Source organism: Micrasema longulum, unplaced genomic scaffold, assembly GCF_059751315.1.
Source record: "Micrasema longulum isolate JH-2025_06_02 unplaced genomic scaffold, ASM5975131v1 h1tg000118l, whole genome shotgun sequence".
NCBI classification, from domain to species: domain Eukaryota; kingdom Metazoa; phylum Arthropoda; class Insecta; order Trichoptera; family Brachycentridae; genus Micrasema; species Micrasema longulum.
In genome coordinates this window covers 69,172-95,696 of record NW_028277324.1, presented here as the reverse complement: position 1 = coordinate 95,696, position 26,525 = coordinate 69,172, and the positions used below count along the sequence as shown (strand labels likewise).

General features: G+C 32.1%; 1 protein-coding gene across 1 annotated transcript; it reads right to left on the bottom strand.

The window, feature by feature from the left end:
- Nucleotides 1-1,517: 1,517 nt before the first annotated feature.
- On the bottom strand, nucleotides 1,518-26,203 carry LOC148284444 (proton channel OtopLc-like). Its single transcript, XM_088239983.1, has 15 exons — nucleotides 26,085-26,203; nucleotides 20,656-20,838; nucleotides 12,792-12,855; nucleotides 9,241-9,337; nucleotides 6,933-7,101; nucleotides 6,654-6,759; nucleotides 6,452-6,571; nucleotides 6,166-6,334; nucleotides 5,176-5,360; nucleotides 4,954-5,089; nucleotides 4,652-4,876; nucleotides 4,445-4,574; nucleotides 4,219-4,368; nucleotides 3,756-4,005; nucleotides 1,518-1,968 (listed from the first exon to the last, which is right to left on the bottom strand). The coding sequence occupies exons 1-15, from the start codon at nucleotides 26,201-26,203 to the stop codon at nucleotides 1,648-1,650; spliced, it is 2,424 nt and encodes an 807-aa protein (XP_088096109.1). The 3' UTR covers nucleotides 1,518-1,647.
- Between the last annotated feature and the right edge of the window lie 322 nt (nucleotides 26,204-26,525).

Genomic DNA, 26,525 nt, shown 5'->3' with positions numbered 1-26,525 from the left:
AGTTGTTTTCTTTCAAACGATCACTTAATCAAATTCAATTATAAACACCTCTCTTCCGCTTCCACTAAGTCTACTTTATACTATTATGTCTTTCTTCCTTTATAATAATTTATAAATATCTATAAATATGTCCATTGGGCGTACATATAAATAAATAAGCGCCAGAAACAGTACTTTACATAGTTGTTAATAATTACACTTTGTAAAACAAAAAAAAAAGCAGCACAACAGGCTAGGATGCCCAATTACAGTGGTGAATAGTAGAGAATAGGCTTGAGAAAAATATAATTAAATATCCCAGAATCTTCTGTGCGTGAGTCAAGTGTCTTATCCGTGACACTCCGGAAGCCGCCAAATATATATAAAAAATGAACATTCTGCATTTCTGTAAGTAACCGTTGTCTAAGTATTTTTAAATAAATATTGTGCATGTATGTACGAGTATTTATAAAGGAATAATTTTACCCTTAGATGTATATACTCTAAGATTTTACCACTATTTATTAAAAATAACTATTAATATTAAGTAGGCATCTTATAAAATTATTTATGTTTTTAATGCCACCTACACTATTTTCTTAAAACCTGTCTCAATTAATAAAAACAATTATCATATTAACCAAATCATGTATATTTCAAATAATTAAGTGCTTATAAAAAAGTGACATGTAAATAAACCTTATTTTACAACTTAAGCATAAAATCTTTCGAACAAAGGTACATAATAGATATATTCTTAAAATAATGTTAAAAAATAGCATGAACACAATGAAAAATTAAGAAAATATGAAACTATGCAAACATGTCACACGCATTAAAATTTCTTAAGTAAAATTTTAAAACAAATATTTTAAATACATATCACATAACCATTATTTACTATTTTTTAAGCCACATAAAAGTTAAGGTAAACAAATTTTACAAATTAAAATATTTTTTGTAATTTGTTAAATTACAAGCTTTAGCAATTTATTAAAATAAACGTTCAAACATATAACCCCTTTCTGTATGAGTTTCATTTTTGGTTCGAAAAGATATATGTTATGGAGGAGACTTAGTAGAAAAGCAATTTTAAAAATACACATATATTTTTTATAAAATGAAATAAAATAAATCTGTCCATATATCGCTTTACATGCATTAAACACCCAAAGTACTTTGCCATATTTGCTACTTCATAAACTTATGACATTCTTACGAAAGCTTTCATGAGAATCGAGGAAAAAACAAATATTCACTTTTATACTTCAAGCCTGATATGTTTGTATGCGGTAAGAGAATAAATACATAATGTCATTTAAATAAACTCATAAAAAATAAAAGTTTATTCTGAAATTAAACAACATACATGTAGGAGTGAACTACAAACGTTGATTCTAAGGAATTTAAAAATGATTTGATTTTAAGAGTTCGTTTTACAATTTCTATACAAAAAATGTTTTGAGTAAGTTCCTTAATTAATCAAAGAAATTCAAAAATACAATAATCAATGACAGGATAGATAAAAGATGGGCTGAGCTCAAAATATTTATTTAGTTTTGCTAAAAATTATCGTATATGTATATAAAAAATAAATCCCTACACGACTCTTGTTCACGTCTCGATTTGCTTTAAATAAAATTCAAGTAAATACGAGATATTATAAGACTAATGACTATTGCCAGGTTGATAAGCCCCCTTCCAAATATCCACAAGACATACGCTGGAGTGGAACCTGTAGAACATGCATAGTGGGGTGGTGATATGGCCCAGGATCGTCCAAAGGATCTTCCCGTAATAGTCGTAGCGAGGGTCGTCAACATCCGCATTCTTCACCGTGAAGGTCTCGAAGATCCACGTGGAGACGTTGCAGACCACGAGGAATGTGACCAGCTCACGGCCAGGCTTGGATCTCTGGAGGTGCTTGGAGTTGCTACACCTCCTCAGAGCGTCTGTGATGAAGGGAGTTTGAACTAACACTTGAAGAGCCTGAGAAAGTTAGAGTTTAGTCATTGTTTAAACCAACATCTTTAAGGTGATCAGTTAACTTGATAATCACAAAATGTAAGAATTACAATTAAAATGTGAAAAGAGTTAAATAAATAATGAATTCTAAGGGATTAAAATTTGTTGCAACAGAGAGGGAAAACATTTTTGAGAAGAAAATATGGAAGTCAAGGCATTTACAGGGCTTATGACCTGTCATTAGCTGGTTTAAGTGGCCACTTAACACACTGTGTAACATTCACCATTCACATCACATGCCTATGTTTAATCATTCACATTTCCTTAAGTTTCGGCTCTTTTACTTCTATTAATATTAGATACTATTAGTATCATATCATAAGCGTTTTGTTTTTTTAAAGTTTTGTAATTTTGAAATTACTCAATCTGTGACGCCACAAGTTCTCTTCGGAAAAATATCGAACACTGAGTAGAAGACTGTTGTAACTCAAAATCTATCGATTTTGAGTTGTGGACACAGACAAAACGTGAACTTCGTTCTACATATTTAGCCAAAACAGTCGTAATTCTATCACAAATACCTGAGAAGTTATACCAATTACCTCACTTTTCTATATTTATTTTTTTCAGTATGTATTTTTATACATTCTATATTTAATCACAACTAATTAAACTTATACATTATTAAAAAAATACAGCAAAACCTATCACATTTTCTTAGAAGTATAACTTTTATAGTGAAACTGAATTTTTGCTCTCCTGTAAAATCAGTAATTTTGAGTTACAACAGTTATTAATTGTAACAGTGCTATATATTTCATAATTAAAAATAATAATTGAGTGTACATAATGTTAATATACTTGAACAAGTGAAGATATGATACCTAAAATATTTTACATAGGTTAAAATTTCACTGAATATTTCAACAATTAAAAATACGTTGAATTATAAATAATAATAAATAGTAATTTTAAATATTAGATGAAACGTAATTTTAGGATGATATTTACCCGTTCGAACCATAGTGCGTTACTGTCGCACAATTATACTATTTTAGTGCTTGGGCAAAGTGGCGAGTGTTTTGCAGCGCGGTGCGGGCGCGGTGAACTCAAACATATGGTAACGAATGTATTCGTTGTTGATTTATTTATTTATGATAAAATATATCGTTTTATTTTATATATCAAGTTACATATTACATTACATTACGTATTTTATTAGTACAACATATTCCCAAAATCATATCATATATCAGCAAAAGTGGTGGTATGAGGGGATATTATATATTTTATGACGCTATTTAATGTAAATAAAATAACGTCACATATCACTCGTCACATGGGCTGTAAGAACAGTTTTTTTAAGGACGTTAATGTTTAAGGTCTTTTGAGAGTGAATTGTAAAACTTTATCGCTCTTTATGCACATAAAACTGTTTTTTTTTCTGTTAGTCCTAGGTTGTTCGTAAATGAAATTATTAGTATAATAATAATATAATATATTATTATATATTATATTATGACGCTCTTATATTTCTTGAGTGAATATTGCAGTTCGATATTTAATTTAATGTTCGTCTTTATTTTATTGTTTTTCATCTTAAATATCATCCTTACCCTTTTCATGTAAATGAGTTCATCTAAATTGAGCCTTTTTGTTTTTTTTTATATAAATCTGTAGTTCTACTATATTTATAACTATTTAATTTTAGAAGTGTCCATAAAAACCGCGCAGGCGCGGCAAGGCGCCGCGAATGGCGACCGCATCGCGCAAAATATAACCAGCAAAATAAATAGTAAGAATAAGCTTACAATTAAAAACACCTTTATGAACTCCATGTAATGTTCATAATAAAGAGCTGGTATGAAGGTGAAGATAACTTCCATAAAGAATGCAGGAATACAGATGAAGAGCAGGAGATCGTCCAGTAAAGAAACGGGATGGAGATTCACGTCGAGGGTTTTGATTTGTGAGTATGCGAACATAACGGCCACCAGCATTGTAACATGGAGAAATGTGTCGGTTATATCCATTACAATAATACCCGTCTCTAGAAATTCACTGCAAAAATAATCCACAATGAAAGAAAAAACTTGTGTTACCAAAGTTGGAGATCATTTTTTTTCTGTGTAATTCATGATATGCATCGATTGAACAAAACATATCACTTCTTAAAAATACCATGTTATTTTTTGTATAGGTACCTAAAGGTTTCACTAAATTCAGTAGAATAAAAAAGTAATTATGAAACAATTATAAATTAAAACCACTCACACGCTATTCACAGTGATGAAACAAATAATGATGCTGGCTAAAGTTAGAACAAGGACTAAAATTCCACCGAAAATTCCTTTATTCGAAGAATGGCAATCTACGTGAATAACAAGATTACTGAACCCATTATCGTCAAGAGCAGTAGGAGCCCTGAAAGTTTAAGAAACAGGTAAATGTTTTTGGTCAACAAGAGTTTTAGTATTACGAAATAAATAAGGTCTCTCACTTGCAATGATCAGCTTCGTGAAAAGATTTATCACTAGACCAATCATTTTTATCATTGAAACTCGCTGGAGTCTCGATATCATCTTTTGAACATTGGCCAATATTTTGCCATAGAATGTAGAAGATTCCAACTGAAATAAGAAACAAATGATTTTTTTTGTCTGTTATCGACTACGATAACACGGAAAGTGATAAATTATATTCTTACCGATTAAAATGCTGTATTCTATGGTGAAAGGGTAGAGATATGGTGCTAAATTGTTGAATATAGAATCGAACCCAACTTCTGCAGAGCAATTGTTGTTGTCTCCGATCGGAGAAATATTGAAGGCGCTTCTCAAGTGCAATGCGCCAGGCATGCGGTACGAAGTCAATGGAAGAGCCATTGGTTGCTTGGAATTCATTGGAGACCAGTTAAAACTTGACCGACTGCCTGTTTTTGAAAAATGGATTTTTTAACAATTTGTTCGATAATGTTTCTGTCAATATTCTTCTGTCGAATGAACTCACCATTGTTGAAGTTTTGTTTTACTTCTTTCTTTTTTGCGTAAATAGCGAGCGAATCCATAGTTTCTCTAATAATAGTCCATGTCCAAAAGCACACGCTGCTGGCAATGCAATGCATTAGAGCGAACCTTCCAAATCCCTAGAAATATTTTTATTAGAACTTAAAATAAGAAAAGCTATCGCTTGTAATACATTTGTGAGTTATCGCTTGTAATGAGGTCATACCTTGTAACGAAGAATAATAACGTTAGAATACTTGAAGATGAAGAACAACTGGCAGAAGGAATAAATTGGATATAGAATATCTAGTATAAGAATTATAACATTTCCACAGTCAGCTTCTGATTTCAAATAGACTGATTGAACACCCAGGAGCAAAGCTGAATGGACTAAATGACCCAAACAGAAAACTGAAAAAAAAAAACAATTCATTGAGGTTAAATATCTGTCAAATACTATTGTTCACTTGTTCATTCTTTTCTAGAATATGCCTCCGTGATCTGGTCTCCCTTTTACGTAAGCCGGATTAATCATATTGAATCGATGCAACATCGTCTGCTAAGAAAAGTAGCATGGATGATTGGCTTCAAGAGGGGAAACCACACTTACGAAGAAATGCAGTCAATGTTAAAAATCTTAAGTCAACAAAAACGTAGAAATAACATTGACTCCATAATTATGTTTAGTTAAGTAAATGACTAGATTGACATACCAACGTTACTGGCACAAGTGGCATTCAATGTTCCGATTCACTGGTTGTGAAACAATAATCTGTTGTTCCTCGATCAGCATAGCACAAATTGTTTATTTATTTCACATAAAACATTTTCTTTTTTCTTTTCTATATGAATACCATACTGGACATAACCCGTGTTGAGGCATTTATTAACATTATTTTATTATTTATATTATTATGGCTTGCACGCATCGATGTCCCGATTGTGTAATGTTATAAACTCGAAACAGTATCTGGACTTTCTTGGTTAAAATCTTTTTAGATTTGAACAATCACTAAAATTGACCAGATCTTGTATCGAGGTCATTATTTTTTCTTTTGTCCTAGCTTTAATTTATTTATGTTGTATTTTATTTTAATCGAATCAACTACGAGTAGTTTGTTGTTGAAACAAAATGAACTGAATTAATTTTTTTTGAAGTTTCTATAATATTTTGCTTATTGCTAAGTTCATTGATGCAGCTAAGTATTGATTTTACCGGCTGCTCCAAGTTTGAGGTAAAAACTTCCCGCGTGTCTTCCTTGACTGAAGCAGTACAGGTGCTCCAAAGGACGAACGGGAGGTGGTAACTCCAATGAAAAATGCTGTTTCAGTCCATCATGGTTGTCTGGAATAACAAAAGTCAACGGTCCGTCCATTGTTTCAATCTAAGGATCAACACAAAATAAAATTCACATAAATATTGTCTTCTAAAATATACATAAATTAATCCTCGTAGTACTGAAGATACTCGCCTCAGATTGTCTCATCATGTTGTCATAAGCTTCTTCTTGCTTTTTTTTCTCCTTGTGATGTTTCTTAGCTTTACTGACATACATTCTAAGGTCTATTAGCAGAAATAAAATATACATTAGTCCTACCGCTACTAAATAAATGCAGTAAACCTAAAAAAAGTACAAACGATGAACCACGGAACTAATAAAATCTTAAAGGCAAAATAAAAAATAAGAAACAGTTCATTTTTACCTCAGCAATAGAACTATTTACGAATATATCGAATATGAATATAATACAGCCCGCAGTCACTAAAAATACGGCGTATACACAGCTAAGTATAGTAGTCAAGTTGCTCCTGTAAAAAATATCAGGAGTTATTAAAATTTTAACAGGCTAGGATTGAAAAACAATTAGCTTTCTTTACCATCATATTTTAAATAAAATATTCCTCCAGTAGAAGAGTAACATACGTGAAATAAAATAAAACAAAATAAATTAATAAAAATAACCACCCAGTAAACAGCCTACCTGAACACTTTCGTCTTGTCTTCTGAAGAAGTGGCGGGGAGGATGTGCCCTACCGAAGCAAGGGACGTTGTATCCTTTGCTGATATTGCTCCTGTACTCCGGGCATCTATAGATTTTCCAATAAATCGGGAGTCAGATTTTAATACAGGGACATCGTTTCTTAGGGAATCTAAAGCGTACAAAGCAAAAAAAATATTCCATTATTATAACGGTACCCATTTAAAACATTAACTCAAGGGCAGCATAGTAATTTATTTATTTATTTATTTCATTTTATTTGGGATTTTTACAGCTATTACATAAACAAAATAATTAGAAAAATCTTAACAATACTAAAGCCAATTAAAAAAATCCACTGTAAATATAATGACACATAATATATAAGAAAAGAAGTTTAGTAATTTTATTTGTGTGACGTTTGTATTCATGTGTATGTGAATGTGTGTATGCGTGAATGAATGAGGGAGAGGATACATGTGCGTGTGGGAATGAAAGAGGGAGAGGGTGCGTTTGTATGGGTGCGTAAGTATGAAAATAATATATTTGCTTAAAACTTGTAAATTGTATTAAAAATGGTACAATAAAGAGCTTAGTAAAAAGTTAGAAACCTTTTTGTTAAAATTCAAATGACGAAATGATATAAATCGTTTTTTTTTTTTTTTTTAAGTATGTTAAATTTCAAAACCGTATTCTGAAGAAAAAAAAAGCATTTTATTTTTTAAGAATTATTGGTTTGAACCAACAAAAACGCGTATTAAAAAACAATACAAAAATATGGTAAATTTACGTATATAGTTAACAAGTCAAAACAATTAATTTTGTCAAAGTTAATAATAATAATTATTACCATCAATAATACACTAGCAGCTATTAAACTGATGCGTGTTTATCAAAAGTACATGGTAATTAAACATTATACATTGATGTGTGCATCTGGGCGGTTTTTAAATACATTAACTGAACTCCATTAGATGTTACTATAATATTGCCACTAGAGCTATTAGACAAAATCTGGAAATATTTGATTTAACACAAATTTGAGACAATTTTTTTTCGATCCAATGCTTTTTACTATTTTTTAAAACCCGTTTTAAAAAAAATCATTTAGATAGTTAAAAAAAAAAGATTATCATGGGAACTTGATCTTTTAGGCTTCTTCATTCATCACTGAAGAAATTATTTTTGAATTGTGTGGACCCGTTGAACCTTATTGACCTCAACCTCAATTTCGTGGAATGAAAGATAATTGTTTATCTCCAAGAATACAAGATTTCGTACTTCAAAGTGAACTTGATAAAACTGCAGAGTTGTGATTGGTCAAGATGCTGCAATAGAGAAAGCGATTGATAAAGAATTAGCAGTTTCCAACAAATACAAATTACTATGGGTATTTACAAACTAAAACTGCCTTCAGATTTAGAGATTGATCAGAAACATTGACTTATTTTTCTATTAAATTGACTCCACCGGAAGCGATTTAATATTAATTTTAACATGGTCACCTAAGGTGTTTAGTAAAAGGTGCGAGTAAAAAATCAACTGTAAGTCATTTTAAACTGACTCAATACTCATTTCTATCAAATATACCTGCATCACATAATTTTCGCAACAGTTTCTTAGATTCAACTTGTGGATGGGAAGATTAAATTAATTTTGTAAACATTTTTATAAAAAATGGAAAAGTTTCATGAAAAGATTTTTGGACCATTTTTCAATTGTAAGATGCAAAAAAAGCTTTTTGACATGATAAATCTCCTAAAAATTCCATGTAAAATTATTGAAAATGAAAATGAAATATTTGCGTTCATAATTTAACTAAACATTTGAATTTTGGGGGCCATTTTTAACGACTTATGAATAACTCACTATTAAAAAAATGAAAAAATACATTTTTATAATCATTTTATTTTTTATTTTTAAGTTGGGGTATAGTAGAGTTCGAACATTAGATCTCTGATTCGTGAGATTGCGACACTAGCCACGAAACTAAAACCTGATTTTTTAAAATCATTCTGTAAATGTTTGTATAACAAGAAAAAATATCTGTTATCTTCTTGTGCAATAATCCGTCTATGGAAAGTAGGGATAGGCAAATCTATAGGAATATTTAAAAAAGTTTTACTGAAAACAGATCATCTGTCTATTTTTAAAAATATTTCATAACCGAAATATACACAACCGATTAAAAATGTACAGGTACTCTGAAAAAAGTTAAAAAGTTTAAAAATAAATAAATCATTAGTATTTTTAAAAATTACAAGAACGCATTTTTTTATGTGTAAATAAATATATAAAAACTTGTAATTACTCGGAGATTTCCTCGAAGACTCCGTTGAATCATATTTCATTAGGGTTCGTCCTCCCCCCTGGAGGCGATTTCTGGGGTCGTTACTGTCTGAGTTTACCTGAAAAATTAAATGCACCTTGCATTGTTAGACATTAAAATATAATTTGGTCTGCATTTGTAGGAACGTGACAGGACTTTAAATCAGGACAATTAGCAGCAAAAAGGGAAATTGGTGATGCCTACACGGTAATATGATTAGTATATAATCCACACATAAAAATGATAGTAATTTATATGACGTTGGTGTTATAAATATTTTGACCATGTTGTATTAAATCACCAATTATCCGTGATTTCTTTTACCTTATAATTTAATTCCATTATTTTAATTTTGAAATAAAATGTAAGTGCGAACTTCATTTCCAGCAAGTTGGGAAGCAACGTTTCTCGAAACTACATATGAAAAAAATAATAAAAATTAATTACGTCATAAGTTCAAGTTCAAATAAATCAATGATAGAGTGTTGTCACCAATCAGCAGACATCACCGACGAGAACTTGTAAGCGATAGAGACGAGAGAGGAGTATTTTCAAAATTACAAAAGTATCAAATTAAAAAAATAAAAGTAATTTGGCTTGGTTTGATAGTCTATTAATAAATAAATAAATAAATCACCTTCACTATCACCTTGACTATCTAATGACGAATTGTAGGCCCAGTAATTTCCTTTATTTATATTATACGCGCTGAACCCGGCAATGCTGTGCTATTGCTAGATTTGAGTTCTTACTAAATAGATTAAATGAACACAATCGAAAGTTGATATCAATTATTGTATTTAGTCCAAATTAGGTATGTACAAATACATTATTATTTTTGTGTTTCGGTTTAGATAAATTGTGACGACACAGAATTTTGATAAATAGGTGTTCGCACATTGTTTCCATGTCACTGTCTTGCAGATGTCTCCCCGATACTGTGCGAAAAAGACAACTGCATTTCAGACCTTTTGTTAAAATAGACAAAATCTACGTTTCGCTCTACCGTTTTTTACACCTCAAAACGGAACGGATTTTGTTATTTTTTTAGGCGGAGTATCAGAATAAAATTTTCTTTAACGGTATGTTTTGCGTTTCTCAAAAATAGTTATATTTGTATACCGCGCGTCGTGCGCCCGAAGACAGCAGATAAAACTGCGCTTTTTTACGAGTTTGGATGGTTCTAGTTCCCATAATAAACCACTTTTTTTAAAAACGAAACAATGTAGGAACACGCCAATTGTAAATATCTATAATGTGTAAAAAAGAACTCTGCGCTGGTTTGGACATGTAGAGCGAATGAACAACGAAAGAACGGCTAAACATTTTTACAATGCGAATATTCATGGATGCAGAAATAGAGGAAGACCGAGAAAGACATGGCATGACCAAATCCAACAAATACTTAAAAAATGACATAATAAAAGTCGGAATAATCAGATCTATGAATGTAGAGGAAGCGAGATATGAATACAAATATAGAGTGATGTGGCGTTCTATCCTCTCTACCTACCCTTACGGGGAAGCGGCGTGATAGTTTGTTGTTGTTATTGTAAAAAAAATATTTCTCTAGTGCCAAAGTTCAGAGAGAAAATACGTGAATACGTTTGTATGAAGAAAAGTCAGACCGCGTTTCCTCTTAAGATTAAACATAATTAAGTGCACTTACAAAAATTTACTAAAAAATCTTTAGTAAAACCATTCAGATAAACGTAAAAAAAAGTTGTAACTTTTCATTGGTAAGTAGGTAGGTACTTGTTTAGAATTGAATTCCAAATCTAAACGTAATAATATGTAGATATTCAAATATTGAATTTAAGTAGGTACCTACCTAAGAACGTGTTTATGTTTGAATTCCAAAACATAAAATAATCAATTATTTTCAAATAAAGAATTTTTTTAGCAAATGTCAAACTCTGCTCAGGGATGCATTTTAGTCAGGAATGCGATTTTCAACAATTTATTGAATGCATAGAATAAAGAATAGTCCAGAAACCGCATACGCACATCAAACAGAAGGCGACTCAGCTACTCATAAATGAGTAGGTTTACGTTTTGACCAATTAGTTTCATTGTAGACGTCGCTCAGTACGCAACTCCTGATTTGAATTCAACTATGCCGTGTTGTGTCCTTTTAAAGTTTAGAAATACTGCTAGAATCTTGAAGAAACAGGATGCAATCACATTTCATCTGTAATTTGCAAATGAATGTGTATATAACAAATGCATTCCTTAAAAAATTAATTATTTTTCCATCTGTTAGATTATCGAAGAAACAAAATGGAAATTTCGTTAGTGTTGCCAGGGTAGAATTTGTTTTTCCCCTACTTTGCTCATCTTATAAAATAACTAATGAAAATTAGACCTCGGATTAAACAACGCCGCGGGGGACATTTGAATGACATTGTCTTTAAAACATCAAATATTATTTAACATGATATAAAAATATCCGTTTTAGGTCAAATAAAATTTGTTTTATATTTTAAGTTCAAAGTTCATTAATTCAATTACTCTTTTTAAATGATCCTTTACCTATCTACTCTGTTGTGCCAATCAATGTTTCCACGTGCACAATAAAATTTTAGAGAAATTAACATTTAACTTTTTTTTACCTTACATTTGTGTTATGATTTTTTTTCCCATCAAGCAACATTACCTGGCGACTTCACGAATACGCGCGGCGAAAGTAAGCCGGAGTGAAGGAATTATTGGACACAGTCCGATATATTAAAATATGATTCTACGCTTCTTCGGGACTATTCTTAATTCTATGATTGAATGTTAGTTAATATTATTTTAGTATAACCAAAAATCCAGTAAAAAGAAATATATGGGTAGAAATCATAAAGAATTCAATGAAATAACCTGATTAGGATCCATAAAATAACGAATGTTGTCTGTAAACATTCAAAAACATACTTTTTTTATTCACAAAAAAATAACCTCCATCCTTTTTTTGTAAACGCATTCTCGGCGAATGCAACCCTGGCGATGGATAAAAAAAACATTTACGCTCCCAAGCTTTTTTGTACTTAATAAATTGAAAATTTTATAAGTTATAAACCTTCTTGTGGCAAAGATGTACATTTATCTGAAAACCGCACGTAAATGGGTCCAGTAGTTATTCAATCCATCGAGGACAACCATTCGAACATTGCCTTTTATAAATATAGATAGATTCTTATTAAAAAATCAATGTACCTAGGTACTAAAAAAGTTTTTTTTTTTAATAAAGAATATTCAACTTCTTATTGTTCATTTAAATATTTAAATTTTATAATAATTTTCTAAAAATAGTAAATAGCCAAACTAGAACATAGGAATCGAGCTGTGATAGAGCGGGATTCTAACCTTGGACCTCTGATTCGTGAGACTACTATACTACCACGGGACAGTCAGCCGGTTCAAAAAACACCATATTGGTACCCCCCCCTATCTGTACCCGATGGTGAATAGGACACTTCATTGGAACATTAAATACAGCGTACCTCAATCATTATTTACATGAAGGTAAGGTGTTCAGTCTTACTCACTGAAAGCACCCCCTCGACATACCCGAAAACCGTATTTAGACCGAAGGCCTTCCTATCTGTTTCGCTAATACAAAAAAAACTATTTTATTAACAGCGGTGTCAGTTGAATTTAACTCTAGAAGCTGACTAAACTACTCATAAATGAGTGGTTTTACAATTTGGCCTTTAGCTACTCTGTAAACGTCGCTTAGTACGCAACTGCCGATTTAAATAAAATTATGTCGTGTTGCGCCGTTTGTAAGTATTAAAATACTGCTGGGATTAAAATGGAATAGGGTGGGCCCAGATTTCATGCGTAAGTAGTGAATTCACCAAAAGTATTATTCAAGAAGTCGATTATTTTATCGTCTGTCAGATCGTAAAATAAAACAAGGCAGACACTTTGTTAGTATTGCCGGGGTAGTCGTTTTTTTTACCCGGCTTTCTATTAATATATTCTTTCGGCTTCGTGGTGTTATGGTCAGTGCGTTTGCTTACCATGCAAGAGGTCTCGGGTTGGATTCCCAACATGGTTGAAATGAAATATTTATTCAACAGGGTCTTTTGTCACACAAGAATATTTCATAGTCCCCGGACTGGCATCTGAAGAGTAAGACTGATCAATGATCAGTGATCATCTTACCTTCATGTAACGAAAATCATCAAGATACGCTGTGATTGGTGTAAAAAACAAAACAAAATGCTTGAAAAATATTTTTCATAACAAATTACGTAATTCATCTCCCGGCGTTTTGCGGACTCGAATCGCGCGGGGTAATTAAAATTTAAAAAGTGAAAGTTGTAAGTTGCTTCAAAAAATCTGAAATAAATAACTTGTATAACCCAGAATGATTCAAAATTAAAGACATTAACAAAATTCAAATCGGAGTGCTTCGGACCTTCTAAAATAAATGTAAAGTTCAAATATAAAATGGTAAATTACTGGAATATTTTTCTAAAAAAGTATGAATTTAAACCACAATTGGATTCCAATTCCCTGAAAATATGTCCTAAACACTTACAGACACATTAATAAATATATTATTACTGAGACACCTTAAAAAAAACATTTAGTAAAATTTTGTTAATAAAGAAATTTTAAACATATTAATTTATGGCCTTTAGAATATTTAACCTATAATTATATAAAGACACACAAAATAAATAAAGCTGGTGCAGTCTAGGTATTGGTGAATTAAAATAATAACTATGACTGCCAGGAGATTGAAAAAAAAGTTAGCTGCCGAGTATTTCGAACAGGTACTTTTATGATGATAATACTAGTTTATTTATTTACACTATTTATCAAGAATACAATTTAACGTTCACTTTGCCCAGCTAACAAGGGTACATATCCCGCTCCAAGCTATGCAATTACATTTTCATACATGATAATAGTTAACAAATTAATAAAGAGCACAGACTAATGAAATATAAACTTACTCGCATACACATTTTGATACATATACATACACACATACACATATATACACACATATATATACACACATATATACACATGTACATACACACACACGTACATACACCCATACGTATACACATACATACATTCATAAAACATAGACAATTTATTTATAATGCGAAACTTCATGATTGCCGTCTGTATATATATTTTTTATAATTATTCTTTATTTTCATATATATATTTAATACGCCAATTGCAATCTTAGATAAATTTTATGAATCATTTATAATTCTTCTTATCTTGCATAAAAATATGTTTTCTTAAGCGCTGTAAAAATAAGAGCAAATGCTCTAAATTAAATGCTCTAATAAATCTATTAAATAATAATACGGTGAAGTTTCTCGAAAACGTATGAAGAAATGAATATAAATTAACTATTTTGAACGACGCGACGTCACTAGTTCTCCGAAATTAACAAATGACAGAGTGGTTTGATACATTTCCGGTTACTCGGAAGTCAATTCCCCAATCGATACATAAAAAATAAATATAATGGTTTGGCTTAGTTTGGTAGTCTATCAACAAATGCAAACAATTAAAAAACCGCTCAACTTCTTCGTTTCTTGAACATGAGCAAAAACGGCCAAATTCACGTAAATAATCTAGTTTTAAGATTACAATGAAGTATTGCCGAGTGAAAACAAATATTTCACATGGACCGAGCTAGGAATCGAGCCCGGGGTCTCAAACGTGGCAGGCGAATGCCAACACGTTCGGCAATGTTTAAAATATTTTGCTAATATTATTTTCATTGTATATTGAGAGTAGCGGTCCCGGCCAGTAAATGCAATTAAACAGGAAGAGAGTAAAGTTGCATGTAGAGTTTGCAGGGTGGAGTTACAGTGCACTAGTACATTTGCTGCCTATAGACGCATTAATAACTGCATTAACGTTGCACCCGCCCCCCGGATAATCCCATTACGGAAAACCGATGCTAAACATGTTGCGCAATAACAGGACTGGATAAACCATCCGATTCATGGGATCATTGCGTTCCCGCGAATTTCGATACACGGACATAAAAATTCTAATTAGCTTTACGCTTCGGTGGATATAAAAAGTAAGTTTTAAGTATGTCCAAATGTTTATAGACAGGCTGGATCCCTAGGGAGTTATTTCGAACTAAATTTGTTGCAACAGACGGGGAAAACATTTTCGAGAAGGGATTATGGAAATCTAGGCATTTACATTTATTGGCTGGTTGGCTAGTTAAGGTAACAGTTAGATTTTAGATTTTTCGCCTAAGCGCTCACAGTAGTAAACAGTTTCATGAAATGGATTAATTTGTGAAACGGTACCTAATTGTGACTGCTACTTCTTGTAGATAACCGAAACACCCATCTCTAGTTTGGTGTTCCACAAGGCCTAATGCGTGAAACGTGGAAGAAAATGTGGATAGTTCGTGTTTAAATATGATGATAGTGGTAAATCATTTCCATATTCACCCTCGGTGGTGCATATGGCACTGCATTGGTAGTCCAATTGCAGCGTATATAAAAAATGTTACATATGAGTTAAATGATTAAAATTCTCTTGCATAGTTGGCAAACGCGCTGTTCACACGATTGTTCATTTGTTTTTTTACATAAAACATACAATTTCGTAGTATTTTTAATCTACCAAATAAGAGAAAACGTCGCGAGGATTAGTCTCAACATTATTAATGGTCTGTTGAATCCGTTTAAATTTTATGTTGTAGTATTTATTATACTTTATTTTATATTCAGTTTATTCTAGTTCCGTAATGAGTAATCCCATACATTATCTTCAAAACATGATAAGAATTAATTCACCAAATCTCGAACTGATTAATCTGTCTAAGCTCACATGAAAGGCGTATTATATTAACGCGAACAAATTGATTTATCTTATAATCCGATATTTAAATTAAGGAATAAAAAAAATACCCAATTATAAATGCGCATCGGTTGATGGAAAATGTATAAGTGTACTTATTTATATATGTATGTAATCACAACGCCAACGTTATGTAAGTAAAACATTTGCTTTATTTAAAAGTATAATTTTATTCGTAATTTGTAAAAATCACGGTAATTATTTTATTTACTTACATATTTACGCTTATGGGGCACTTGTTTTTGTTCAAATGTTTGTTCAAAATACTAGATTTTACCCCCTAGGGAGTCATTTAGATTAACAAATTACAACAGAGATGAAGAGCATTTTAGAGAGGGGAATATAAATGCATAGACTTCTCATGCATTGGACAAACTCAAGATATTGTGTTAAAATTCCAAATAATTAAGAACTGAGTTACCATGTTTTTTAATACAATGAAATCCGGTTAATAAAACCTTTACAATTACATTTTGATCAATAATACGGTTATAAAATGGATAAAGATTATTTTTATTTTTTTAAAGAAATATTTGCGTTCTTATGATTTCCCCAAATATTTCATTTTGAGGGACATTTTCAACGAGTTGTAAATAACTCACTATAAGAAAGTGGGAATCAAGTTGGGGTAGAGTGGGATTCGAACCACGAACCATTGAGCCGTGAGTCCGAGACACTAGCCACGGGAGTACAATCCGATTCAAATTTATTACCATGTGCATTTTTAGTCAACGAATTGCCTTCTGAGGACTTTTCAGGTAAATGCTGGCCATTAATGTTAATGTCATAATTTTATAAAAATGACGAATTTTTAACACGTGATTGATTAATCAACTAAAATAGTCATATTTATTTGTACTTGTGACTTGCGTATGACAATAAAATCAAATTACACATAAAAAAACAGTAATCTTCATAACATAACATAATTGATTAGCATTATGATACATGAATAATATGCACTTATAAAACACATTAGATTTTTTTTTATAACACTTACATAATTATATTTTTTCGTAAAGTTCTTGTAGGGGTAAGCGTACGTTGTGCTAACCGTCCCGATCAATATTTTTTTCTCGTTTCTATACATGCCAACAACTTATTACTTTTCTCATCAGTAAATACACTCACTTCAAAAGATATTTCTCAAATTTTAACACTTTGAAAGGGACATGATAGGAAGTATTCACGGCACATTGGATATCATAAATTAGGAATGAAAATTAATAATAATGATTAATCGAAATTGAAAATTAATAATAATGATCGCTCAGTCTACTGTGGAACGATCAATGAAATAAACTGGAGTGTTAATGAACCGGTAATCAATCAGCAGTGGAAACAAACGTTTCGGAAATTGACGAAATTCTACAATAGTGCGATTCGTAGAGTACCTAATAAAAAGTACAAATATTTCAAAATGGCTATCACAATTTTAGATCGTATATACGCAACAGAAGTTATAACCAATTTTTGGCAACAAAGAGCACCCATACAACCCAACGAGAAGAAAACAATGTAATAGTCAAAGAAATAAAAGTTGAAATTAAATCGATCTCTGAACTGGTGTTTGAAATATACAATTGTGCACACTCGACTAGTGACGTTTGAGCAGGGCTGGTAAAAAGCGCTTAAAATTCTTCACTTAAGAATTGGCTACGGCCGTTAATAAATAAATCAATATATTGTTTATCATTACAATTCCACGCAACCGAGTCAACAGTCCTGACAACTTTTGTTGCGTGTGCGGTGAAGTGACTTAAGCCCGAAAAAATAAACATAACCCCCCAATTAAAAAAAACTTATGAAATGCTGTACTTCGGGTGTAAAAGTGTAGATGTTTACCGTGTGTTGAGAGATTTCATCAAAACATCTAGGATAGGACCTTAAAGATAAACGTATTTTATTTTATTTTATTTGGGAAATCAACAGTTCTACATACATATTTATAGTAAACAAGCAGATATAGTGTATAAACTCAGAACTAATAACAGATTTCCACAAAGTATACAAAGTTAGTAAAGAAAATATATTACAAATCAAATAAATATACAAAAGTTTATACATATAAAAATGTTATTTTCATGTACTCGTAAATATTTTTCAATAATCAAAGAATTTTTCAATATATTTTATAGGAACAGTAAGTTATTGTAAATTGGGCGGGATTAGGACAAGAATGATTGGAGAGAGGATAAGGAAGAGAAGGGAGATGTAGATATTTATTATTATAATGTCTACTAAGTTACACATTGCATTTTTAGTGTAAATTTTAAATCTGACAGAGTGATGTTTGTGTAATCTATATCTTTAAATTTTGTATTGTACACTGAAAAAGTCCTACGAAAAAAAGCATTTTTAACATACGAGTTTTACTTGTATGTTTCGTAAATAAATGTTTTTATCATGTACCTTCACTATTCCTTGATAACTCGAATTTCTGAAATATCTACTCTTAAACCTTATGTGTTGGAATTTTTTTGAAAGCAGATTCAGAATTACCAGAATAACAAAGAATCACCTTCTATAGCTCATGTGACATTCACAAAGTTTAATTTGGTCAAAAAGTGTAATTAGCAAATACCTAAGTATTGAACTGACGAACAGTTAAATGAACGTTAATTGATAACCAATCAACACATGGATTTTCATAAGGATAAACAGAGAAAGCTCCACTTTTATGCATCTCCTGATGCATGGGTGCTGAAAATTCTAATTCCTCAATATGTTTATAAATTTTTATTTATCTGCTTATTTACTCGTAACATGGCGGCCTCTGTGGTGTAGTGGTCAAGAAGCTTGACGCATGCATGGAAGGTTCCGGGTTCGATCCCCGGAGAGAACACTAAAATTTAATGTGAGTTTTTTCATGTTCTGTATCGTAATTCACTACTGTAATTGGACCTCCTGGCCTGTTGAAACACATTTTTTTTGAAAAAAAAGTGTGTAACATAATATTTACATGTGAATATTTAGATTATAAACACGCGATCTTTTTAAACTAATACGAAAACGTTTTACATGGGTTTCAAAATTATTGTGCCAATATCAGTATATCGATTAATCATTTCATTACTACTAGTGTAAAGTGAAATGTAAAAGAGCTGAAAATAAAAATTATACAACCACTCTTATGACTGATTTTTTTTTTCAGAAAGTAGTAAATATTATCTCGTCAGAGGGAAAATAATAATAATTAAAGTTCCGACATTTAATAGAGAATACTTGCGTGGGCAGATATTTACGTATATAAAAGAAAAATTAGTAGAAAGGGTCAACACATACCGCAAGAAAATTTTAAAGACTTTCAAATTTTTCGGCTTGTTGTTTTGCTTTACCATGTTTTAGCTTAACGGCGTCATATTACAAATTAACCAATAAGTCTTGAAAAAGCAAATGACATCTAACACTGGAAGGTACAACAATACTCACTTACAGATTCAAAAACTATTCTTACTCAAATGAAAGACATAGCCTCTACAATACATCACATGCAAATAATATAATCAGTAGATCCTCAACACAAAGACAACTTAAACAAATACAAACTAATATCACTTCTGGACAAAAGGATTATAAGTATCATTCAATTAAAATCTTTAACTTACTTCCACTATCTATTAAAACAATTAGTAACGAGAAAATGTTCAAAAAAGCTATAAAAAATGGGTAGTGGAGCAAGGTAGAAGTAAAATGGATTGTCTCATTCGCCCAAATCAATATTGAATCAACTGCTCTCAAGTGTATAGCTTATGTTATGTTTTTGATCTTTCATTGTACGTTTTGTAATATAAATAATATAGATGTACATAAATTAATTACAAACATAAATACGTAGTGTTTTAAACTGTCAGAACCTTTTTTCAATTATCTCCGTTTACTAAGTCTTCTTTGTGTATTCCCAAATGAGGGTACTATTTGCAAACCCGGCAAATCAATTTTTATTTATTTTAATCAAATCACAAAAACTGATACAATACTTCACTTTTACTTTTCTTTAAATTTATATTTTTTATTATAATAAGTATATATTTTATACGTAAGCAGTGATGACATAAGCATGATTATGTCAAAAAACAGTAGTGAAATAATAAATTTAATTTTGTACATTTCAATTTTACAATACTCAAGTATGCCATGTTTGCAACACACCCGATAATTTAAAAGTCAAGTTTTTACAAATAAAGCCATATTTTTAACAGAAAACGTTATAATTATTGTAATCAATTGTATTCTGAATGAGTTTCAATTAATATCTCACTGTTTATAGATTTTGGATTTTTCCGGGTTTGCAAGTAAGTAGTACCCTCAAATGTAAAAATATTTTTTTTTTTAAATGTATTGTTAAGTGTCCTCGGCACGGGTAACCCCGGTGAGGTCACATTATTTTTTTTATTAATTATAGTTTATAATGGAAAAAAATATGAATAAATAAAAATAAAAAATTCTGCAGAAATCATTAAAAAAATTGACCTTTCGCATTATTTGTGTAAAACAGTAACACCAGATGGGGGGGGGGGGCTTTGATTCGTGCATTTTAACTTTTGGCAACCCTGCATCCGATAGAGTCTATTGCATCGGTCCCATTGCGTCCCCGCAGGCGCTCTAGCGCAACCATCTGTGAACCTTTTCAACTCTTTGTGGCCACTGTGCCGCCCAGTGGAGCCGGTGTCGCGCAGCCCTGGGCCGCCCAGCGCCGCCGTGCTAACCGCCCTTTGACGTTCCCTGGGCGGGAATAATTAAAGACACTTCAATATCTATTCAGTAAAATTGGAAAATATTTCTTTGGGTAGAAAAACGAGTAAGAATAACTCCATGGTCCGCTTAATGCTGTGAGGGGACACAGAAATGAACTCTTTTATAGCTTCAGTAGCGAGTTTGTAGAGAAATTACATAAGTACTTTTGCTGCAGCAACTTTTGATCATAATAATCACTGTTCTATGGTAGATAAAATAACTTGCTTTGGGTTGATGACTTATTTAAACCTTAAAAGGATTTTACGGAATTAATTCAACTTTTCAATTGAGATAATGACGTATTATTTATTCAAAAATATTGTAGCCAGCATATAAAAATATTGTAGCCAGCTATACGGGTTATTTCATTCATTACACAATATAGACTAAGCGGCCCCCATGGTGTAATGGTTAAGAGTTAGGACACACGGAAGGTTCCGGGTTTGATTCCCGGTGAGAACACAAAAATTAGATGATATTTTTCTCAAGCCTGGGTGAACTGTGCTGTAATTCACGACTATAATTGGGCCTCCTAGCTTGTTGTGGTTCAAAAAAGGGAGAATAACATGACGAATTAAAAGTTGATGAGTAAAAAAACATAATATTGTTTTCTATGATGAAGAACACAGTTCTACGTATGAAACTACTTTCTCCACATATCCGAAACCGTTTTAAAAAACCATAGGTCTTCGTATAAACGAGTAACTTTTTTTAAATGTTCAATTTCAAATATCGCGGTTGTGATTGAATTGAACTCGACCACTTTCACTGACCCTTTCACTGTGAGTTTGGCAAATCATTTGGAAGGCCTTTGTCGGATATAGTTATTCATCTTCATGACCATATTGAAAACACGAATGTAAGCAAAATTAGCATTTTCTTGTATCACTACAGTATATGTCCATTATAGTAATTGAATAAATTGCATAACATCAAATTAGATTATAATTATCATTATTTTAAAATTTCTTGAATTTCCGACGCCCTTCATAAAAGTCACCAAAAGATAAATTCCATAATCATGCATTTAGCACCGCTGATGTGAATGTTATTAACTACATAGGCGGCCTTCGTGGTGTAACGGCTAAGGTATTTGACTCATGCACGGAAGGTTCGGGTTCGATTCCCGGTGAGAAAACAAAATAATAATTTGAATTTTAACAATCCTGGGTGCTCCGTGCTGTAATTCACTGCTGTAATTGAGCCTGCTGGCTGTTGTGGAGCAAATATCATTTAAAAAAAAAATACAAATACATCAATTTAATTACGTCACAGTAAAATGGTTGTTAGTAGGTGGGTACTTCTTTTGATAATTTCCAAACCAAGGGTTAGCAACACTATCTGCCTTTGCTGAGAAAGGACGGCACAAAATATTAGTTTATTTCGTGTCCGGGGACATTGGGCACCCTGGATAGTATACATTTTTTATTTACTAACCATTTTTCACATTCTTTCAATAAAGAGAATTTATTAAGTATCAATTACTTTTTTTTTCTTCCTTTTGTTCCCGTTATTTATTGCTTTGCTTATGCATACAAGCTTTTTTTCCTAGTATGTATAATTTGTACAATAGTTATTTTTCACGGTTCTGAGTCCATTCCTTCATTATTTTTTTTCATTTTTGTAGCTATGGTCTTTAGAAAGTCAATGTTTCTTTCGGCAGTGGCTTCATTTTTCATAATTTCCTCTGGGTTTCCAAAAATTTAGCCGTATTGTGCGCACATTTGTATGCAGTTTAACCCCTCGGCGTCAAACATAGGACACTCATGTAATATATGGAGGACGTCCTGAGAGCTGAGTCCATCGCAAGGGCAGCAATCATTATCTCTTTTTTTAAATCTTTGAAGATATTTTCTAAAAGTTCCATGACCTGAAAGCATTTGAGTTAGCTCGTAAGTCCACCCAAAAGTATCCAATATCTCGGCATCGTTTAAATTTTTGAAAAACAATTTCGTTATTTTGCCTGTATCACTATATAAATGTATTTTGTCCCAAGTATCGTATGATTTTTCTTGCACTATTTTTTTAATATATGACATGGAAATATGATCATAAGCAGGGAGAGTTCTCATTTTGGAAGCTTTCTTCGCTAATTCATCCGCTCACTCATTTTCTATGTTACCATCGAGTGACTTAATCCATGTCAATGCAATTTCGTTTTTTACATGCTCGGTATTTTTTTCAGCAAGTTCTTTAATTTCGTAAATAATTGGATCTGTGGACTTTGGATTATTCAATCCTTGTAAGCTTGACATGCTGTCACTGTGTAGCATAATTGTAGAATTTTTGGCATTTTTTAGTGTCCACTTCATAGCTTCTCTTTTAGCCACTAGTTCACTTTGGAAGACAGTACACTCATTTGCCAACCTTATTAGTCTTTAGCAGTTTCAACTTTATTTTTAAAAATGACAAATGCAACTCCAACTCGTCCTTCCATTTAACTGCCATCAGTAAAGATGTTAATTTCATACAAATTGCTCGTGATTTCAGCATCAATAATTTTATTTATTTTAATAGGAGTGGCTGGGTGTCGTAAATCTTTATAATCTATGCATCTCTGAATATTTCTATCCCCGGGAATGTCATCCACATATCCGTATTGTTTTGCGCTATATATTTTAGATCTTTTAGTTATTGCAATATCTAAGGGCATAGTACCAGCGTATCAGTCGCTATTAGGGCTTCTGGTCTCGACACAAATTTGAATCTCGAGACTGAGACGAGGCTCGGAGACCAACGCCGCGATTATGAACGCTATCTGCATCGGTACACATGTATCCATTACAGACGGTATATATTTATTTATTTTTACAGAATCAAACAGTCAACAATGAACAGTCAATAATAACATAAAAACGGTCAATACAAACAGTCAATAATAACATAAAAACGATTTGGTTTAAAGACGGACAAGCATAGTTTTTAAGTAAAAATCATACATATTAAATTGTGGTACAACAAAAGGGTGTGATTATGGGTATTTGTGTGAGAGGGTGGATAGAGGTGTGTATTTGTGTGGGAGTAAGAGTTCAGGTGTGTGTAAGCGTAAGCATCATAAAATAGCAAGTGGGAGCGTATCGCAGCTAGAAAGAATGACTCTTAATTTATTGTATAAAATAACATCGATATTTATTAACATAAATAAAGGTTTCAGCTCTTTCTTCACAAACATCAACTGATGAAAGAATTGAAGGAATATAGATGTTCAAATATTTGCAGAATGGTGAATGTTACACAGTGTGTAAAGTGGCTACTTAAACCAGCTAATGACAGGAATAAGCCCTGTAGATGCCTAGACTTCTATATATCCTTCTCCAAAATGTTCTTCATCTCTGTCTTTAGACTTAGTGGGTACCTAATTCTTGTATGTATTTTTTAATTATAAAATAAACGCTGCTCTGCAGCACTGAAACTGAAACTAAAATATGTGCAGAATGGTGAATGTTACACAGTGTGTAAAGTAGCCACTTAAACCAGCCATTGACAGGTCATAAGCCCTGTAGATGCCTAGACTTCTATATTACCTTCTCTTAAATGTTCTTCATCTCTGTTGTAATATTTTAATAATGATTTTCATTTAGAACATTATTGCGACCTTAAACATTACCCAAATTGACAAAATCGTATTAGTTTTATTTCCGTTTTTGAAGCAGTTTTATACACCATTTGACGTTTCGTCAAAAAAAAAAATCTTCAAATCAATCACTCTCTAGGGAGTAGAGAAGATTCATAATTTCATCCCTGCTATTCCAAACGCTTTCGCGGCCGTAGAAAACATTTTTATCTTCCGTATTTTATATGTAAACACGCGAGATAAAAGCTTTTCTACGGCCGCGAGAGCGTTTAGATTAGCAGCCCTATTCTCGAAATTTCGAAACTTTTCGAGACTATTCGATACTAACGATAATTCGTATTCAAAATGCATGTAGTTAATAATTCACATTATAGAATACTGTTAATTTAACTTTTCATTAAAATGAATACATAACATGTAAACTTATCATTTAAATATCACCAAATACACATACGAGATCACAATAACTAAAATAACACAACTCAAAAATCTTCTTAAATCAACGACTAGTCAAGTGTGAAATTGGATAGCAGCCAGCAGCCATTACGCTCCTGACAGAGCTGTATGCAACTTTAGCACACATTAGAGTAGTTCCCCGCTGATCCAGCATCAGTCTGATAAAAAAATGTACTAAAATAGCAAATACGTAAATTAAAAAAAAAACTCTAAGGCACTTGTCGGAGGTAGCGTTTTAAGATAATTTGATCGTATGTTATGTAAACTTTATGTTGCCAAATCATTAGTTTACCCTAAAGATGGCTCTTGCTAAGCTAGCTGAAACGTCCAACAAATCCAACTTACGCGGGATTACCAGAAACAGAAGATACGTATTGATAGCAATGCGTTCTCAATCCCTTTAGAGAGCGTTCAGAATCGCACTGCTTGTCTCGATATTTCGATGCTAGCATCTCGAGTCTCGAATAGAAGCCCTAGATTCTAATGCCCGCTGGCTCGGAAAAAATACGTGCGTGGCGGTGGTGGGTAAGATTAGACCCATCTTTAAAAAGTTGCCTGTTAGGCATTTTTTGAAGTTTTTTCAATATTATTTAATTATCACAATGTTCTGTGATTTAATAAGAAGACGGTTCGTAAAAATTTGTTCAATTTTTCGTGATTTTGAGAAATTATATTCTAACCCACCGAAATTACCCTGCTTATAATCAATATTTTTTAATATTTCTGGGTCAAATCGGAAGGTTTAAGCTAGTCACTATATTATGGGAAACAGGAAAATGGGAAAATGAAATAGAACCAGAATCCCAGACGAGTATTCTCGTCTCGATAGCTACTCTTAGGTAAAAATCCTAGAAAAGGAAACTATGTAGATAAAAGTCCACCGCCAACCGTGGTTAGCGTGTTTGCTTACCGAGGTCTATAAAATGGTATGGCTTTCAACCTAATGAGCCTTGGCCGAAACCAAGTGAGGGTTATCACTAGAGCCTTTACAGGGCACTGCAGATTGAAATAAACACCTTGCTAGAATGCACCTTCCTAAAACTTCTAGATGTAAGTTCTGCAGTGCAGATTTTGAAACACCTATACACATTCTACATGTGAATGTGATACTTTATATCACAAAAGAAATCGCATCCCTGGGGCCATTGGTCAAACCCGAGGATGTTAGAGCGCTCGCCCCTTAAATAATAGCCCGATACTTCACAGATCTGGGCTTGAAGAAGGGGAAGATTTAGCATTATGTGAACGCTCCTCCTCTAATTGGTAGCCAAGTCCTTTAAAGACCTGCGCTTGGAGGGTGAAAACTACTTTACAGGGACCCATCACAATAGATCTACATAGGTCGCAATGACGTCAGGAGCTTATATAGCACTGACCCCCATTCTTCAGAATAAGAATAAGAACTAGGTCTTGTGAAAGAAGATTTTGAATTTAATTAGTCGTAAAAAATATTATATTTCAACATGTAGGTACATATTACAAATTATTCTTCCCGATTTTACACCGGTCGCGGTCATACAAATCCACATGACAGTAAAATTAGGGTTGATTGATTTTTGTTTTATTTTATTTTATGACTTTTATTTATTGAGTAACTACTCTCTGGTAAAAATCTTGCTAAATGAAATCGAGTAGAGATTAGGCG